The sequence below is a fragment of the Lithobates pipiens genome, unplaced genomic scaffold (genome assembly GCF_037356315.1).
Source record: "Lithobates pipiens isolate NorthernLeopardFrog02 unplaced genomic scaffold, aLitPip1_a1.2 Scaffold_55, whole genome shotgun sequence".
Taxonomy (NCBI): Eukaryota; Metazoa; Chordata; class Amphibia; order Anura; family Ranidae; genus Lithobates; species Lithobates pipiens.
In genome coordinates this window covers 985,031-1,005,541 of record NW_027507877.1, presented here as the reverse complement: position 1 = coordinate 1,005,541, position 20,511 = coordinate 985,031, and the positions used below count along the sequence as shown (strand labels likewise).

The 20,511-nt window shown below is 45.0% G+C and overlaps 1 protein-coding gene across 5 annotated transcripts in view; it reads left to right on the top strand.

The window, feature by feature from the left end:
- LOC143957707 (cytosolic phospholipase A2 gamma-like) overlaps positions 1-20,511 on the top strand; it is a 174,562-nt gene that overhangs the window by 5,190 nt on the left and 148,861 nt on the right. For all 5 annotated transcript variants that reach the window (XM_077467401.1, XM_077467403.1, XM_077467404.1 and 2 more), the window contains one exon: positions 14,428-14,450. In XM_077467401.1, coding sequence (XP_077323527.1) covers positions 14,428-14,450 — 23 coding nt within the window. The remainder of the gene's footprint in view (positions 1-14,427; positions 14,451-20,511) is intronic.

Genomic DNA, 20,511 nt, shown 5'->3' with positions numbered 1-20,511 from the left:
CCTCCTGAGCCATACCAGGCCGCGTGCCCTCAACATGGGGGGCCCACCCCAAAGCCCCTTGTCCCCATGTTGATGAGGACAAGGGCCTCTTCCCGACAACCCTGGCCGTTGGTTGTCGGGGTCTGCGGGCGGGGGCTTATTGGAATTCGGGAGCCCCATTAATAAGGGGGCCCCCGGATACTGGCCCCCCACCCTATGTGAATGAGTATGGGGTACAATGTACCCCTACCCATTCACCTGTAAAATAAAGCTAAAAAAAACACAACACACAAGATAAAATAGTTTATTGCACAGCTCCGGGGTTCTTTCGTCTTCGGGGGTCTTCTTGCCGGACTCTTCTGCTATCTTCTTCTAGCTCTTTTACTAGCGGAGGAGCCCGGCGTTCTACCTCGCCGCGGCCTCTTCTTCCGACTTCGGGGGTCTTGTCCCCCTCTTCGGTTCTTCTGCCGGGCCACCGCGCCTTCTTCTAGCTCTTTTACAGGCGGTGGCCCGGTCTTCTGTCGTCGCCGCCGCCGCCGCCTTCTGTTCTTGGGGATGAATTAGAGTGGAGACTGTAAGCCAGGCCTTCTCATCCAACATCAGTGCCAGACCTCACAAATGCACTTGGAAGAATGGTCAAACATTGCCATAGACACACTCCTAAACCTTGTGGACAGCCATCCCAGAAGAGGTGAAGCTGTTGCAGCTGCAAAGGTTGGGCCAACTCAACATTGAACCCTACGGGCTAAGACTGGGATGCCATTACAGTTCATGTGCGTGTAAAATCAGGTGTACCAATACTTAGGCCAATATATTGTATATTGCGTGTGACACTGAGCATGGCTATGAGCTTGTTCACACCACAGAGATGCAGGGAACATGTGTGAGGCTGCCTGCTGGCTAAGTGGGTAGCAATTCTGTCTAGTAGTACTGGAGTTGCTGGTTCAATTCCCCAACATCCTAATGCTTGTGTTGAAGTTTATATGTTCTCCCTGTGTGGGTTTCTCACTACGATCCAAAGACATGCTGGCATTTTATTTGTCTCCTGTCTAAATAATCTCTAATGTAAGAAAATTTATTTTGGACTTTAGATTGGAAGCTCATTGCAGCCAGGGACTGATGTTAATATTTGTTAGCACTAATCATGCCCAAAGACTTGGACATTTAAAATTGTAGGGTTTACACTGCACAGGTACATATGTTTAGAAAACTGTTGCTTTGTTTATGTGCATGCAAATGGGATTTGATCTTTGGCCTGTAGTTAGAGATTGGATGCACATAGCCAAGGGCTAATGCAGTTGCAAATAGTATTGTGTTCCTGTCCATCAGATGCAATCACTTTAGACATGCACAAAGAGTTAGATTGAAATATACTGGTGGGCATGTACTTCTATTGGGCGTGTACTTCTATTGGGCGTGTGTAAGTGTGCTAACAATACAACCTCTCTTATATAAAGGACTGCAGTAGGTGGGGTTCGTTTGGCCTGAGAAGGTCAGGTTTCTTGCTGTGATTTGGGGGGGAAGAAGGAATGAGATTGTGCCTATTGACAAATGCCCAACTAGGGCTGTTTGCTGAAATTCTTGTGCATTTTTTTCCATCAAAAGTGGGTTTATGTGGCCATGCTGTGAATGTTGTGTGTGTATTGTTCCTGTCTGATTGTGCAAACATGGTTTGGGAGCATGTGCTGACCTTTTACTCTTTGATCTCATTGCTTAATCGTGTACATAGACATGCAGCTTCCGGCAGAACATGGTCACCAATGTATGTGTGTGGATTGTGGCTTGGTGGTGGGTGTTATGTTTTGAATAAGCGCCTTTTTTAATATTATGTTGGACAGCTTTGTAAGAATGACTGGTATGTTTCTATATTCAGATAAAATGTGATTTGTTGCCTGTTATACACTGAAAGTAAAGCTGTGTCCATTCTAAGGTTTAGACAAATGTTAGATTGTAAGCTATGAGCATCACCCCATACATCATACACTCATCACACGCCCATAGATCGTACGCTCATCACACGCCCATAGATCGTACTCTCATCACACGCCCATAGATCGTACGCTCATCACACGCCCATAGATCGTACCCTCATCACACGCCCATAGATCGTACGCTCATCACACGCCCATAGATTGTACGCTCATCACACGCCCATAGATCGTACGCTCATCACACGCCCATAGATCGTACTCTCATCACACGCCCATAGATCGTACGCTCATCACACGCCCATAGATCGTACGCTCATCACACGCCCATAGATCGTACCCTCATCACACGCCCATAGATCGTACGCTCATCACACGCCCATAGATTGTACGCTCATCACACGCCCATAGATCGTACACTCATCACATGCCCATGGTGCATGGTAGTGGTAAAAAAAATGGGCCTTTGGTGGTTGTGGTAGTGGTGGTGCTGGTGCCACAACACTGTAAGTCATCACAGTTATTCTTGTTGGGTGCCGGAATGGGCCCTGCTGTGAAATATTATATCAAGAATTGTAATTACACGCACCTGTTGAACAGGGGCTGAAAAATTGGGCCTTAGGCACTGCTTGCTGGTGCCACAACACTGCAGCACCTCACAGAAACTTAAGTTGGAGAGCAGGAATGAGCCCTGCTGCAAAGTATTGCATCACAAACTGTAATTACACGCCCCTGTTAAACAGGGATTTAAAAATAAGGCCTTAGCCACTGGTGGCGGCACCCAGAACCAAAAATGTTCTTCCAAGCTATCAGCAGTAAACATGTGCAAAAGGAAAAAAATTAGTTTAGTTTCGTTTTCATTTTAATTCGTTAATTCATTAATTTCGTTTAGTTATATTCATTAAATTTGTTAAATTCGTTTTCGGATTTCGTTTCGTTTTCTACATTCGTAAATATTTCAACCAAATTCGTAAATATTTCAAACGGATTCGAAAATATTTTGTGACCCGAATTTAGGGCCATGTATCTCGGGGTCACTTGGTGCTAGAAACCCTAAATTTGGAGATGTTGTAGTGCTAGGTCTACTGTGTTTGCATACCTAATTTGGGGTTTCTAACTATAAGTGGCCCCGAGATACGTGACCCCAAAGTCAGGTCGCAAAATGTCATTCTCTGCTGCAGAAAAGTACTTGGCATATTGCCCATATCTGGGGTCACTTGGTGGCAGGTGACATGGCAAGTGGACAATCCACAACTTGGTCACATGGCACTCGTGTCAGGTCACGTAGCACTCATGGCAGGTCACGTGGCAAGTGAAGAATACACAACTTGTGGCAGGTGAAGTGGCAAGTGGACAAATACAATACACAACTTGTGGCAAGTGGATAATGACAAGTATGAAAATTAATTAATTTTAAATTTGGATAGAAAAGATTATAATAAAATAGAAAATAGACTAGAAAAACAATAGAACAGAATAGAATCTATTATATTTTATTCTGTTCTATTGTTTTATATTCTATTAAAATCAAAATCATTATATACTACATTTGAATTTCGGAAGATGGCTATATATATATATATATATATATATATATATATATATATATATATATAAATAATTTCTTTTCAAAATTCAAATTTCGTATAGAATGAATTTGAATAGAAAAGATTAGAATAGAAATGGAGACTAGAGTAGAACAAAATAGAATATAGATACTATCTATTTCATTTTAAAAAAAATTGCAGATTATCATTTGTTTTAATAAGATCTCCTGCAGACTATTAGCATCTATTTCATTTTTTGCAGATCTCCTGCAGACTATTAGTATCTATTTAGTTTTTTCAACAGATCTCCTGCAGACTATTAGCATCTATTTTGTTTTCTCACCAGATCTCCTGTAGACTATTAGCATCTATTTCTTTTTTTAGCAGATCACCTGTAGACTATTAACAGCCATTTCACTTTTTTTTCAGATCTCCTGCAGACTGTTAGAATCAATTTCATTTTTATTTTTTGCAGATTACTATTTATTTCCATCAGATCTCCTGCAGTATATTAACATCTATGCCATTTTTTTGCAGATCTCCTGCAGACTATTAGCATCTATTTCATTTTTATTTTTTGCATTAGAACAGCCATTTCCTTTAGTTCAGCAGATCTCCTGCAGACTATTAGCATCTATTTCATTTTTTTTTTGCAGATTACTATTTATTTCCATCAGATCTCCTGCAGACTATTAGCATTTATATATTTTTTTTGCATATCTCCTGCAGACTATTGGTATCTATTTCATTTTCCCATCAGATCTGCAGACTATAAGCATCTATTTATTTTTTGCTGGTCTCCTGCAGACTATTAGCAGCCATTTCCCTATGTATAGAGATATAAGCGGTGATGTCTTTCTTGTTGTCTCTTCCTCATACCGTTCCTCCATTCATAAATGAAATAGATGCTAATAGTCTGCAGGAGATCTGCTGAAATAAAGGAAATGGCTGCTCTAATGCAAAATAAGAAAATAAAAATGAAATAGATGCTAATAGTCTGCAGGAGATCTGATGGAAATAAATAGTAATCTGCAAAAAAATATGAAATTGATTCTAACAGTGTGCAGGAGATCTGCAAAAAAAAAAAAAGTAGTGAAATGGCTGTTAATAGTCTACAGGAGATCTGCTAAAAAAATAAATAGATGCTAATAGTCTGTAGGAGATCTGGTGAGAAAACAAAATAGATACCAATAGTCTGTAGGAGATCTGCAAAAAAATGAAATAGATGCTAATAGTAACAAATAGTAATCTGCAAAAGATATTAAAAATGAAATAGATAGTATCTATATTCTATTCTGTTCTACTGTTTTTCTAGTCTATTCTCTATTTCTATTCAAATTCATTCTATACGAAATTCGAATGTCGGAAAAAAAAAATTATATATATAATAAAACCACCATCTTCCGAAATTCGAATTTAGTATATAATGATTTTGATTTTATTAGAAAAGATTTTAATAGAATATAAAAGAATAGACTAGAAAAACAATAGAACAGAATAAAATATAATATATTCTATTCTGTTCTATCATTTTTCTAGTCTATTTTCTATTTTTTTATAATCTTTTCTATCCAAATTTAAAATTAATTAATTAAAAATTTGAATTCATACTATTCGAAATTCTAATTTATTCTATTTGAAATTTGAATTTCAGAAGATGGTTGTATATTCTTTCTATTTTTTTCTATTAAATTATATTTTTTTCTAATCTTTTCTATTTGAATTATAAATTTTGGAAGATGGTTAGTTACTTATATACATCTGTCACATCAACTTCTCATACTTGCAGTGTACAGTGCAAAAAACACACACATCTTATTTTATTTATATTTATCACATCAATGAAGTTGTCAGCATACCTGAATGAAGAAGTCACGGATGTCGATCGCAAGGCAAGTACATATGCTGTATGTCATTGTCCACTTGCCATGACACCTGCCACGAGTGCCACATGACCAAGTTGTGGATTGCCCACTTGCCACGTCACCTGCCACAAGTTGTGGGGTTCCTAGCACCAAGTGAGCCCGAGATATGGACAATATGTCAAGTACTTTTCTGCAGAAGAGAATGACCTTTTGCGACCCGACTTTGGGGCCACATATCTCGGGGCCACTTGTAGCTAGGAACCCCAAATTTGTTTGTTTTTTAACCAAATTCGAAAATATTTCTACCGGATTCGAAATGATTTCAACTGCATTTGAAACTATTTCAACCGGATTCGAAAATATTTTGCAACCCAAATGTAGGGCCATGTATCTCTGGGTCACTTGGAGCTAGAAACCCCAAATTTGGAGAGGTTGTAGTACTAGTTCTACTGTATTTGCATACCAAATTTGGGGTTTAGCTAGCTACAAGTGGCCCCAAGATACGTGGCCCCAAAGTCGGGTCGTAAAATGTCATTCTCTGCTGCAGAAAAGTGCTTGACATTTTGCGACCCGACTTTGGGGCCCGGTAACTCGGGGTCACTTGGAGCTAGAAACTCCAAATTTGGAGAGGTTGTAGTGCTAGTTCTACTGTGTTTGTATACCATTTGGGGTTTCTAGCTACAAGTGGCCCCAAGATACGTGGCCCCAAATTCGGGTCGCAAAATGTCATTTTTCAAATTTGATTCGAATTTCGTTTGAATTCGTTAGCATTGTAATTCGGTAATTTGGATGCATCTGAATATCCGAATAATGAAAATTAGTCCGAATTTCGATTCGGAAACGAAACGAAATGCACATGTCTAATCAGCAGGATCATTGAGGAGGAAGAGAATAGCCAGTCAGAATAACAGGATAGTCACTCAGCATCAGCATAGGCAGTCTTGAAGGGATCTGACATTTCAAAAAATAAATTTCGGTTACATCAGCTTCAGATGCCTCAATCAACCAAGATCACCCTGTGATCGGTTACAAAGCCTCCAGCAGCACTGAATGTGTGTTCCAAAAGAACGCTGGATGCAGGACAGGCCAGTAGCTCAATTGCATACTGTGCAAGCTCTGGTCAGTGATCCATCCTCAAAACCCAGAAACCCAGAGGATTTTCGGTGGGAAAGGTGTCCAAGTCTGATCTTGCCCCTAGGTATTCCTGCACCATGTAAATCTGGCGATGGTTGCTGGAACCGATCATACCTTGGGGCTGCGGACTAAAAAATTGTATGAACACATCGGTCAGACGGCCACCTTCTCCACCGCTCCTTCTATGACTGACTGAAGCCTCAGCAACACGTTGTCCAGGACCAGGAATTTGTAACCTCCCAGTCTCTGGGAATGCATTGCACAGACCTTTTTGCAAGGCCTCCCGAAGATGTCTCATCGTCTGCTCCCTTTGCAATGTCAAGATAAGGTCTGCAACCTTACCCTTGTACCGTGGATCAAGGAGAGTTGCCAGCCAGGAAAGATCCCTCTCCTTGAGCCACTGAATACGAGGATCCTTCTGCAGGCTTTGCAGGATCAGGGAGGCCATGTAGCGTAAGTTAGCTGAAGCATTCAGTCCGGATTCCTCTGGGTCACCAAGGACGACATGATCTGCAGCCACCTCCTCCCAGCCACGTACAAGTCCACAGGTTTCTTGGGACTGTAAATGATCCCTAAAAGACTGCCGCTCTTGCTGAGTGCCAGGCTCCACCTCCATGCTGACACTCCTCCTCCTCTTCCAGTGTGATCGGTGGGCCAGCAGGAACACTGTCTGGATAAAGGGGGCCTTGAGAGGCAAGGAAGTTCTCCACTTCCTGCCTCTGTTCTGCCTCAAGTGCCCTGTCCATTATTCCATGCAGCGTGTGCTCCAACAGGTGGACAAGAGGTACAGTGTTACTGATGCATACACTGTCACTGCTCACCATCCTCATGGCCTCCTCAAATGGTGACAGGACAGTGATTGCCCCACTGGCGTGGGGGAAAAAAACAAGCTCCCCTGACCCTGTCCTGGTGCAGTAGTCGCACAGGCACTCATTGATGGCCCTCTGCTTCTTGTGCAGCCGCTGCAGCATGGCCAACGTTGAGTTACACATGGTGAGCATGTCACAGATTAGGCAGTTCTTGGGCAGGTTCAATTCCTTTTGGAGGTCAGCCAGCTGAGCACTGGCATTATATGACCAGCGAAAATGCACACAGACTTTCCTGGCCTGCCTCAGGACAGCCTGTAAGCCCAGGTACCTGCCCAAGAACCGCTGCACCACCAAGTTAAGGACGAGAGCCACACAGGGCACATGGGTCAGTTGTCCCTGTCAGAGGGCAGAGAGGAGGTTGGTGCCATTGTCGCAAACCACCATTCCTGGCTTAAGCTGGCATGGCGTCAACCACCTCTCAGCCTGCCCCTGCAGAAATGACAGAATCTCTGCCCCAGTGTGGCTCCTGTCCCCCAAGCACACTAGCGCAAGCACGGCATGGCATATTTTTGCCTGCGTACTTGCGTAGCCCCTTGAACGCCTATGGAGCACTGCTGGTTCCGAGGACAAAGTACAGGAAGAGGCCATGGAGGAAGAAGAAGAGGAGGGGGTGGAGGAGAGAGGTGTGTCACAATCACCAGTAGCAGCATTTTGGAGGCGTGGTGGCAGAACAACCTCCAACACTACTGCACCTTGTCCTGCATCCTTCCCAGCTGCCAGAAGAGACACCTAATGTGCAGTGAAACATATGCAATGTCCCTGTCCATGCCTGCTGGACCATGAGTCAATGGTAATATGCACCTTACCAGTGATCGCCCTGTCCAGCAAGGCATGGGCATTGCCTTCCACGTGTTGGTAGAGAGCCGGAATCACTTTCCATGAGAAAAAGTGGCATTTGGGAACCTGCTACTGAGGAACTGCACATTGCACAAACTCATGGAAGGGTGCAGAGTCTGCCAACTGAAAAGGCAGCATTTGAAGTGCTAGCAATTTAGCCAAGCTAGTATTCAACCGCTGGGCATGTGGATGGCTGGGAGTGAACTTCTTTTGACGGTCCAGCAGCTGGGGCAGGGACATTTGCCTGGTACAATTGAATGTCGGTGTACCGCTAGCAGATTGCCCGCAAGTACTTGGCTGTGACACACCTAATTCTACACCTTCATTCCTCTCAGTGCAGGTTTCAGAGAGCAGAAGGTATAGTGGGGTTGGAGATCGCAGCTGATGAGGCGCAAGGAGAGGTCCGTTTTGTTCTTTGGTGTGGGTCTTTTAGGTACACTTGCCAATGAACTCGACATATGTCTGGTCAAGCATGTGGTGCCCAAGCCGCTGATGTTTTGGCCATGCGAGATACACTTGAGATATATGTTGCAAATAGCAGCAGGGCGATCTGATGCACTCGTCTCAAAAAAGGCCCACACCAAAGCATTTTTGGAATAACGCGTAGAGGCAGCACCCTACACAGGCAGAGCTCTGTGGTGTGATGCAGTCAGTGTGCTGCCCTTAAGCTGGCCCCTGGAGGGCACCCTGCCTCATTGGAGATGTGCCTCCCCCTCTCTCCTTGTCAGGCACCCATGTGGAGTCAGTGACCTCATCATCCCCTCCCTCCTCATCACTGGAGCAAACCTGGCAGTATGCTGCAGCTGGGGGAACATGACTGCCAGATTGCTGTCTTTCTTAGGCATCCCCTCTCTCTGGGCTCACATTACTGCCTTCCTCTAGCTGGGTATCATCATCAGAGCCTTCAAAACGCTGGGCATCCTCATGGAGCATGTACCCAACACTATGCTCAAACAGTTCGGGGGACTCCTCAGGAGGACATGGTGGGTCTAGGGAAGGAGTGACTGATGCCATTGAGATGAGGGAAGAGGCTGCATTGGCAGCTACATTGCCAGTACCCTGAGCCTGTGTGAGAGAGGATGAGGAGGATGAGGATGGCTTGGTCATCCACTCTACCAAGTCTTCAGCATGTTGCGGCTCAACAAGTCCAGCTGCCGAAAATAAGGACAAGCGTGCCCCATGGCCATGTGCTGATGAGGATGCTCCGTTTACCATGACCAGCACAGTTGCCTCTAGACACACAGCTTGCTTGCCCTCTTTTATTGGCTCGTGACTGTTTGCCTCTCCTTGTTGGCCTTCCAGACATACTAATGGCCTGGAGGGAGATGTAGCTGCACAAAGCTGGGATGTATATACTGATTATACTGCAACTAGCAGAATCAACTGCCTGCCTGTAGTATTATTACTATGAGAACACCAGCAATTGGGGTAGCTTTATGCATACACTGTGCAGATGCCACAATACACTGACTGTAATTGCTGCAGCTGCCTGCCTGTGATATAGGATCTGAAGAACACCAGAAATTGAGGTAGCTTTAGGTGCACACTGTGCAGATGACAATACAGCAACTGCAATTACTGGAGCTGCCTGTGGTATAGGATCAGCAGAACACCAGCAATTGGGGTATCTTTAGGTGCAAACCGTGCAGATGACACAGTACACTGACTGGAATTGCTACAGCTGCCTGCATATAGAATCAGCAGAACACCAGCAATTGGAAAACTTTAGGCGTACACTGTGCAGATGACACAATACAACGACTGTAATTGCTGCAGCAGCTGCCTGTGGTTTAGGATCAGCAAAACACCGGCAATTAGGGTAGCTTTAGCTGTACACTGTGCAGGTGGCACAATACACCGACTGCAATTGCTACAGCTGCCAGTGGTATAGCACAAGCAGAACACCAGCAATTGGGGTAGCTTTAGGTGTACACTGTGCAGGTGGCACAATACACCGACTGTAATTGCAACAGCTTCAAAGGAAATTTAGACACTGTCTCTCCCTCTATCTCTCTCTTAGCCGTTCCAACACACTAAGCAAGGCCGCCATGCAGGCGGCCTTATATAGTGTGGGGCGTGTACTAAACTCCCTGAGCCATAATTGGCCACAGGCATTGGCCAATTATGGCTCTCTTCGCTGACAGCGCTGTGATTGGCCAAGCATGTGGCTCATAGTGCATGCTTGGCCAATCATCAACCAGCAATGCACTGCGATGCCGCAGTGAATTATGGGCCATGGCGTGCCACTCAAATTTGGCACAAATGGCACTTAATGTTCGGATTTTGTCGAATGGGCGAACCGGCGATGTTCGAGTCGAACATGGGTTTGACTCGAACACACAGCTCATCCCTATTCATCACACCCTTACATTGTATACTCATCACACCTATACATTGTACACTCATCACTCTTATCGCCACTCCCCCCCAATCTACATGCAGGGTGTCGGACGCATGGATTCCAATGGGTGTTTTTTTTTTTAATCACACGATTAGAGCCTGAGGCTCTAATTGGCTTCAAAGCAGGGCAGGCTCGGACACAGAACACTGCACCCTGATCCCACCCGGTTGTGTGACATTAATATTCGCTATTGTCTTCCTTCCTCCACACCAATGAGAAAGCGGGTCGTGAGACTCGATTGGCTTAGAGGAGAAGTGATCGTATTGGCCGTAATTGGGTAGGATGTACAGGGAGATGCAGGAGAGGGCCGTCCTCATCAGAGCGATCTCTCTGCATCGCTGCCAACACAGCCAACCACAACAAGCCAGAGCCCGACCACATGAGTTCCACCCACCATGACCCACATGAAGGGTATGATAGGAATTGTTGCCCGCCCGCTCCCCCCCAAAAAAAGGGGAGCACCAGCCGCCACTGCTACTTACTAATTACTGTATAGATGTATGTAGGATTAATTAATTATTATGAGCAGAAATATTACTACTACTACTACTAATATTGTGTCATTTGCCAGCAATTTAAAATGTATACATTTTGTACTTTGTAAATGTCACTTTTGCCACAACACAAATAAAACAGAACAAAAAAAAAAAACTTAAAAGAAAACACTTTTGTGTAGAGACCCAACCTCTCCTCCCAAAATACACACTAGCCCTGAGCTTAGTACGGATTTGAAGGGGGTACCTTCCACATAAACAATAAAGTGCGAGATCCCCGGGAAATCCATGCCAGAGACTTTGGTTCCGACACAGATTTTAATGGAGGTGTGGTGACTTGTTGACACATCATTTTGAGTGGGAAGGGAATCATCTCCGTTGGCCTCGGTCATGGCAGGTTTGTACTGTCATGTACCTGGTTGGAGGCCGAAATGCAGAGAGGGCTCCCCTTGCGGCTGAGTGCAGTACACCCCTGCAGTTGGGAATGGAGGGTGTAGTGCCCAGAGAAGCACAGGTTGCCAGATGGATTCTGGAGAGAAGAGCTGGTGGGCACCTGAAGGACACCGGGTAATACAGGAAACACAGCTGAGCTAAAGTCTATAAGAATCCTCGGTAATACTTGGCAAGGTGTGCACAAGGAACAGTAGTGGAAGCCAGGCCAGGGGTCAAACACAGTAGATCCGGCAGGAGGAAGAGGCAGGTAGCAGAAACAGGGACAAGCCAAAGGTTTGGTATCAGAAAGCAGGCAGGAACAGGTAACCATAGCAAAGTCCATGATACTAGCCAGGATCAGGTATTGGAGAAGCAAGTCGGTAAAGCAAGCTAGGGAGTCAAACCAGGAGAGCAGATCAGACAAGTCAGGAACAAGCCGGGTCACAACAGGAATCCAAATAGTAATAGCATGGAGGTTCAGGAACACAGGAAGACTGACAAACCAGCAGCAGACTTCCTTATATAGGCCCATGTGACCTGCTAGTAGAGATACTGGGTCCTAAAGTCCTTCTCCTGCCAGAGATCCTGGGTCTTAAAGTCCTTCTCCTGCTGTTGGTTCCCTGACAACTGGCACTATTGCCAGTTCTCCTACGTCCATTTCCCTGACAAGGACATTACGCAAAAATAATAATTGGAGGCCCCTCTAACAATCTATACCAGACCCTGAGGATGCATTCACATATATGCATTTCGGAAGTGGCCAGACAAAACACAGGACAAACATGCTAATATGGGGTAATAAAATGCATGAAGCTTTATCCACCAAAAAAGGTTCAGGAGCTTCTTTGGCGCATGTAGGGAAGTCCATTATAATGAATAGGCTACCTTATGAGTGCCATATAAAAACATGAAAATATGTGCAGCCATGCGTGTGAATGTGGCCTGGCTGGCCAGGAAAACATGCTTGTAACTGTCAGTGCCTTGCAATGACTCACTGGGACTTGTAGTTCCATAGCAGCTGGAGGGCCACAGGTTGAGCACCCATGTCCTACACCTTTCCTTGTCACCCATTGAAAGACCAGTCTGGGGGATGACAGCTCTTATATACAAGGGGAGCAGGGTCTCCCAGGTGATGTCACCCTCACATTTGTGTAAATCTTTTATTCTATCTTTTCATGTGACAACACTGAAGAAATGACACTTGTCTACAATGTAAAGTAGTGAGTGTACAGCTTGTATAACAGTGTAAATTTGCCGTCCCCTCAAAATAACTCAACACACAGCCATTAATGTCTAAACCGCTGGCAACAAAAGTCAGTACACCCCTAAGTGAAAATGTCAAAATTGGGCCAAAGTGTCAATATTTTGTGTGGCAACCATTATTTTCCAGCACTGCCTTAACCCTCTTGGGCAAGGAGGTCACCAGAGCTTCACAGGTTGCCACTGGAGTCCTCTTCCCCTCCTTCATGATGACATCACGGAGCTGGTGGATTCCGTTTGAGGATGTCCCACAGATAATCAATAGGGTTTAGGTCTGGAGACATGCTTGGCCAGTCCATCACCTTACCTCAGCTTCTTTAGCAAGGCAGTGGTGGTCTTGGAGGTGTGTTTGAGGTCATTATGTTGGAATACTGCCCTGCGGCCCAGTCTCTGAAGGGAGGGGATCATGCTCTGCTTCAGTATGTCACAGTACATGTTGGCATTCATGGTTCCCTCAATGATCTGTAGCTCCCCAGTGTCGGCAGCACTCATGCAGCCCCAGACCATGACACTCCAACCACCATGCTTGACTGTAGGCAAGACACTTTGTATTCCTCACCTGGTTGCTGCCACACATGCTTGACACCATCTGAACCAAATAAGGGTTGTGGGAAAGAGGCCCTTACCTTCTTTAACATGAAGTTGAGCCACTTTACCAGGGGGTCTGGCCTGGCATTGTTCAGGAGGTTTCCTCCCTGTCCGGTCTAGCACAGCCAGGGTGCATGCTCAGATTCAAGGTCTGGTTTGGATTTTTAGGGGGACGCCTCACTGAGGTCTCCCTTAAAATCCATAGCAGACCCAAAAGTTTATTTGTTATTTTTTTTACATGGGGTATTCTTTAACCCTTTTACTGCCATGTAAATATAGCATACAGAGCTACAGCACTGCTTCCAGCTGGCCAGGTCTGTATGCTGTACTGACCTGACATTCCTTCTTCTGCTATAAACTCATGATCACTCCCAGGACCATGAACCAAAAGCAGAACTGTTCATTATACTCTGCCGAGCAAAATAATAGCTCTGATTAGAAGCTACTAAGCCAGTGATCAGGGCTATTCACCTAAAATACCTCCCTCGCTTCAGCTTTGCTGCTTCTCCGCTTCAAATACCCTTCAGCACTGGTCACCACTGATCCCTCCACCCCCAGTACCCCAGTAATGACTCTGTCCTCCAGCAACCAAGGACACTGGTCCCTAATTTGTTACATTAATAGGTCAATAAGCTGATCCCCAATGGCATGATTTTCTGAATCATCTAGCTGTGTCTCAAGCTTGCCATCAGTAGAAGTGACTGGGTGGCTTTAAAGTTGCCTGAATCACTTCTACTGATTAGAAGAATATTGGAAGAGTAATTTTAATGTTCCCGGTTGCTTTGGGCGGTCAGAGGGGGAGGGTTTTGTGTAAACTCATTTAGTGTACTTTCGGGTTCAACGTTCTCTTGCTTTCGAGATCATTCTGAGTTCCTTTACATGAAGCTCCTGCCAACTGCTTTGGAATTTCCATTGGCTTGTGGAGATAAAATGAGAGGAACAAAATCTGATGTCTATGAGCCTCAAACTGCAGAACGTCCTCTGGGGGCTCACAAGAATTTTTCATTGATTCAGATTTTTTTTTTGTTGTTGTATAGTTTCTATCACCAGAATTGCTTCTGAACCTCACAATGTGTCTTTTGTGTTCCCACAGGAAAATGTCGACATTGTAGACAGGTAAGTCAAGTCTTTTAACTTTTTTAAATTTTTTTGTATATTTTATTTAAAAAAATAATAATTTAGAATAAGAGGCAATACATGTGGATACATAGAATAATATCTCATACATAGATCAATAATAAAGTAACAATTAAGGTGAAACATGTATTAGACTGATATAGGAGAAGAGTTGTTGAATGCCAGGGACGTCAATCCCAGCCCGTACCAGGCTACCGGCCAATTGTCGGGAAACATAAGTGATAAACCGATCTGTTTAGTATCGATACCCACACCCTCCAACACCCCTCTGGGGATCACACTGTGCCCGAGGAGGCTGGCCCTGGTCTTAACCGACAATGAGCATTCCCTCTAAATATGAGAGTTGAAAATATTTTTTGGGCACCAGGAACTGAGCTAAGAGCTGTAGAGTTGTCAATCTTTGATCTGGCCTTTAGTGCCTGAGCTGGTCAGGTACACCTCTAGATCAACTTAAGCATTGAGATATAAGTGATGGAGCTAAGTCCAAGGCGGACTAACATGAGGAGAAAGAAAGGGAAGAATAAAGGCTAGAAAGAGATAGAAGAAGAGGGGGGGGGGGGGGGATTGGAGAGAAAAAGAGGATAGGAGCACCACTACTCGGTCAGATATGGTTTTATGTGGAGAACGTGGAGGGACCAAAAGGAGTGCCATTGAAAGGAAAACACCAGGCTTTTTCCAGGCCCTGGCAATTGTGAGTTTAGCTCCCAAGAGCACGAACTGTGCTAATTTACCAGAGGGATTAGAGATTTGTGGGATTGATTCATTTAGGAGGGCCACCATGGGAGTCCTGGGAATTCGGGAGCCCACTAACTTATCAACTATATTAAAGATTTTTTTTCCAGAAAGTACGAATCTTCGGGCACTCCCACCAAATATGTGACATTGTGCCTGTAAGTTGGCAGCCCCTGAGGGCTGGCAGTAGGGAACATTGAGGCCAGTCTGGAAGGCGTATAGTACCATCTGGTTATCACTTTTAAGCTGGCTTCCATTAATGTGGTATTAAGGATGCCCTTGAAAGATTTAGAGTATAGTAAATGTCATTTCTCCATGTTCCAATGGAATTGAAAGTCCAATTCCCAGGCTTCCATGAAGAACGTTTTAGAGGTGGATGAGACAAGTGACAAATAGATTATCGAGACCCCCCCCCCCCTTTGTCCATGGCTTGACCGCACCACATTTCATATTCAGTGAAGGTCGGAGGGAGGGGTTGTATTTACATAGGGAGTGCAGGAAATTATATATTTGGTGAAACCGAAATAGTTCAGAGTTTGGGAGGTCGAGTTTTTTGTGCAGCCGTGAAGAAGTGTCCTATCCTGTAGAGGCCATTCTCTACCCACCATTTAAAGGCTAAGATGTTTCTGCCTGGGTGGGAAGTTTGGATTATTGAATATGTGAGTCAGGGGTTTACACGCTGATACTAGTGAGGCTAAAGAATGTAAGGAGTCCCAGATGGCGAAGGAGTGAGACAGGGTAGGGGCAAGGATTGGAGGTCTATTTTTTGGAGAGGTCCAAAGCAAGAAATCCAGAGTGAAGTTAGGGACTGCTTCTTTTTCTATTTGGACCCAGTCAGGCTTTTCAAATCTAGAGTACACTATTGACAGTCGGGCTAGCCTACCCGCTTGATAATATTTGGAAAGGTGGTGGATTCCCAAGCCTCCTTTTCTCCTGTGTGCGTATAGGGATCCTTGGGGGTATCTGTAACCTGCCTTGCATCACGTGAACTTCAGAATCTTACTTTGAAGAGTTTTGATATGGTCCTTCCGAATGGGGATAGGAAAAGAGCAAAAGAGATACAATATTCTGGGGAGTAGCGTCATTTTAATTGAATTTATCCTTCTCAGCCAGGAAATGTTATGTTGAGCCCAAGTGTGTAAATCTGTTTCTAGTTTGCGGAACATGGGTGGGTAATTGTGACTATACAGGTTTTCAATTTTGGCTGTTAGGTTAATTCCTAAGTATTTGATAGAGGAGTCACTCCACTTAAATTGAAAGGACTTTTTTCAGAAGATTCACTGTGTTAATTTCAAAAGAAACATTTAGAGCCTGAAATTTGGAATAATTCACATGGAGGCCCGACATCCGAGCTCCAGCCTGGCTTTGTCAAGTTGTGGGATCATGGAGGGGGAGGGGTTTCATTTGTGGCGCGCCCTAAGTTTTGTGTACTCAGTCTCTAATCTTTTGATATCTGCTTCCCTTTCCCTCTTAATGGTAGGAGCCATTCTCATGATCTCCCCTCTAATGAAGGCCTTATGAGCTGCCCATAACGTTTCAGCTGAAATATCCCCCTGGTCATTAAATCGGAAATATTCTTTGAGGGATTTTTCCAACATCGTTACTCGGATAGGGTCAAAGAGAATGGACTCGTTGAGTCTCCACTGTCTCTGATCCGGTCTGCAATGATGGGAGCGGATTGTCAGGACTACCATGGAATGATCGGACAGAGTGGGGTCAGCAATATGAGATTTCACAATAAATGGAATAGATTGAGTGTGAACCAGGAGGGAATCAATCCTGGCGTAGGAGCTGTGCGGGTGAGAAAAGTGGGTATAGTCTCCTTTGTTGGGGTTCAGCTCCCTCCAGACATCCGCCAACCCTTGGACATGAATACGTTTTGCTATTTTAAGGCTTTCGTTGGTTGGGCGAGTAAGCTGAGCGTTGAGAGGTCTAGATTTATCTATCCCTTGGTCAAAAGCCACATTGGAGTCACCCGCAAAGATGACCATGCCCTCGAGTGACGGGGAGAGGGTTTTTGAAGAGACGTCTGAAGAAAGCTGCTTGCCCCTTATTAGGGGCGTAGTAGGAGATCAGGGAGTAGAGCTGACCATCTATTGTTCCCTTGACCATGATGTATCTACCTCCTGGATCTTTAGTATCTGAAATCCAATTGAAGTTGCATGTTTTAGCTATCACAACTGGCACCCCTTTGGTTTTATTTTCTGTATCACCATGTAAAATTTTGGGAAGTGGGAATGGAGAAACTTGGGGCAGTATCTAGTGGGGAAATGGGTTTCTTGCATTAAGACAATATCAAGTTTTGAAGATTTGTAAGTGTTAAAAACTTTCTTACGCTTGAGGGGGGAGTTTAAGTCCTGTACGTTATGGGTAACAACCCGTAATACGTTGTGTGTGAGACCAGCCATGGGTTTGGGAGGAGGGTGAGCTGAAAAATCCATCACCACTTACCTTCATCACGGTCAGCTGGGCATAAGCTGAGAGGGGGCATATTATGCGGATCCCGCAGGTAGTGTCCATCTGCTTCGGCCCACCATGGAATAGGCCTGTAATTGAAATTAAGTGTGAGTGGTGCTCCAAAAAGAGAGAGAAAGAGAGTAGAGAAGAAAAAAGAGTCCAGAAAGAGAGGAGTTTTCTCCAAGGGTGTCGAGGACCCCAGGGAGAGAAAAGTCCCCAGTAGTCATCTCACTGAATGTCGTGAGACATTGTAGGAAGGTCAAAATACCAACCACAATGGTTGGACGTCCTATCCCCCCGACAACTGAAGGCGTCAAAGGGATAGGAGGAGGCACATGTGTGCCACACAGCACCCTGAAACCTGTAGAGCTGTGCTACTTACAGAGAAACCAGTCAATAATAATGAAAAAAAAAAATAACAAGCATAGCTAATAACACCACCCAGGGGGCTTACCAAGCCTCATAAACTTTACCACCCAAAACTCCCCCCAGGGGGAGGGGGAAAAAGGGGGGGGGGGGGGAGAGGGAAGGAAAACAAGCACGCCATCCCTAGAGGGACTGACTAATTAGCATGGGGATCTGTCCTGGCGCACCCATTCCCATGTGTTGGGAGAGAACCAGAGTCTTAGGACAAAAAAAGATATAAGTGAAGAGTCTGGTCTGAGAGTCAATCTTAGGTATCAGATGGAACCCGGATTCATGCAGGTCCGTTGTGAGAAGATCTTCTAGACTTGGTCTCCAGAGAGAGCTTTTCGCAGGAGGACGATAGGGAAGGAAGGGGTTTCTGTGTCTATCTCCTGAGATATTACTTTTAAGTTGAGGAGTAGCTTCTCACCCGAAACAAAATTGGAAAAGGAGTGTTGCTGGCCCTTGTGGGAGAATTTTACCGCAAATGGAAAGGCCCAATTGTACTTAATGTCCCTCTGGGTCATGGCAGACAAGAGTGGCTTCAGGGTTCTTCTTCGTTGTATGGTGGAGGGAGAGAGGTCTGCGAAGGTTTGAATGGGGTGACCTTGCAGGTGACCTGGGGGAAAGCCCAGGCTTGTTTCATGCCAGTTTCTTTGACAGCATAGTAATGCAATTTAGCAATGATGTCCCTGGGAGAGCCATCCTTCCTGGGGGGGGGGGGGGCAAGGCTATGTGTACTCTGTCCAGCTCCAGGTGAGACGGTGGGATGTTTGGGATGAGTGACTTAATCTTAATCAAGTCCTGTGTGGCTGTTGTGACATCAAGAATCAATTACGGTAGGCCTCTAATCCTGAAATTTAGCCTCCTGGACCTATTTTCCAAGTCGTCTATACATGAGAACTCAGTGTCTAACTGGTCTTGCAACATTTGGATAAGGTCAGAGTTCTGGTGGGAGACTGCTGCTGTCTGATCTAGCTTGTCTTCTATGGAATCCATCCTGGAGCCAATATTCTGGAGGTCTGCTTTGATTTCTCCTGTAAAAGTAGCCACAGTAGCAGCCAGTCCCCTTTCCAGGAGTGTTAAATAGATCTTCCACCGAGAACTGAGAGGTGTGGGTGGAGGGGCCATGAGGGCCGGAGGCAACCATGGTAGGTGTCACTGCTGGGGAGAAGGCCTGATCCCCGAAAGAATGACTGAGCAGGGACTCTATGGAGGCTGGGGAAGGAGTGTGAGCCTGTGCTCCTGTGATGTGGGCCCCACAGGTAAATTGAAGCAGAGCAGGGGCTATTACACACCTGTGGTCTGGTGTGGTTTCTGTGAGGGAGAGAGAAGGCTGTGAGGCAGCAGTCGCCATGACGGCCATCTTGGTACCCTCCGGCTGTGAGGCAGCAGTGAATTCCTGGTCCAGGCTCCATCTGCCACTAGGTCTGGACATGCAGGGGAGCTCTCCTGAGTGGGGAGGTTATAGGTACCTTGCAGGGTGCTTTTTAGCTGAAGGCAGAGAGGATGTAGTGCGACTTCCTTGCTTATTGTGGTCATCTTGGTCCACCTGGAGTGAGTGGCGCCGGGGGAATGGGACTGAACAACCGGCCGATTCTGTGGAGGAGACGCCTGGGAGCGATCTCAGGTGTGCGGGGGCCAGGAGCGGCGATCAAATAGTGCTGGAGCAGGGCTGGGTTGTGCGCTGTGGCTGCGGCGTGGTGCGGAGCTCTGGGCTTAAGAAGCCATCTTGGGGCTCTCGCGCATGCGCCATTTTTTTTTGTATATTTTAAATAGAAAGAATTCAATATTTTACATTTGAACATACAAGTAATGTTAACATTCACTGTAACAAAAAACAAAAAACATATCCAGTAAAAGAACATTAACCACTTCAGCCCTGGAAGGTTTTACCCCCCTTCATGATGATGCCATTTTTTGCGTAACGGCACTGCCTTACTTTAATTGACAATTGCGCAGTCGTGCTATGGTGCACATAAATAAAACCAATGTCCTTTTCTCCCCACAAATAGAGCTTTCTTTTGGTGGTATTTGATCACCTCTGCGGTTTTTATTTCTTGCGCTATAAACAAAAAAAGAGCGACAATTTTTGAAAATTAATTTATATTTTTTACTTTCTGCTATAAATGAAATCCAATAAAAAAAATGTAAAAAATGGAATCTCTTTAATTTAGGCCAATCTGTATGCTGATACATCTTTTTGGTAAAAAATAAAAAAAAATCCCAATAAGCGTATATTGATTGGTTTGCGCAAAAGTTATATCATCTACAAACTATGGGATATATATTTTTTATTTACTAGTAATGGCAACAATCAGCGACATATAGTGGGACTGCGGCATTGCGGCGGACAAATCAAACACTAAGTGTCACTTTTTTGGGGGACCAGGGACACTAATACAGTGATCTGTGCTAAGAAAAAATGCACTGTTACTGTACTAAT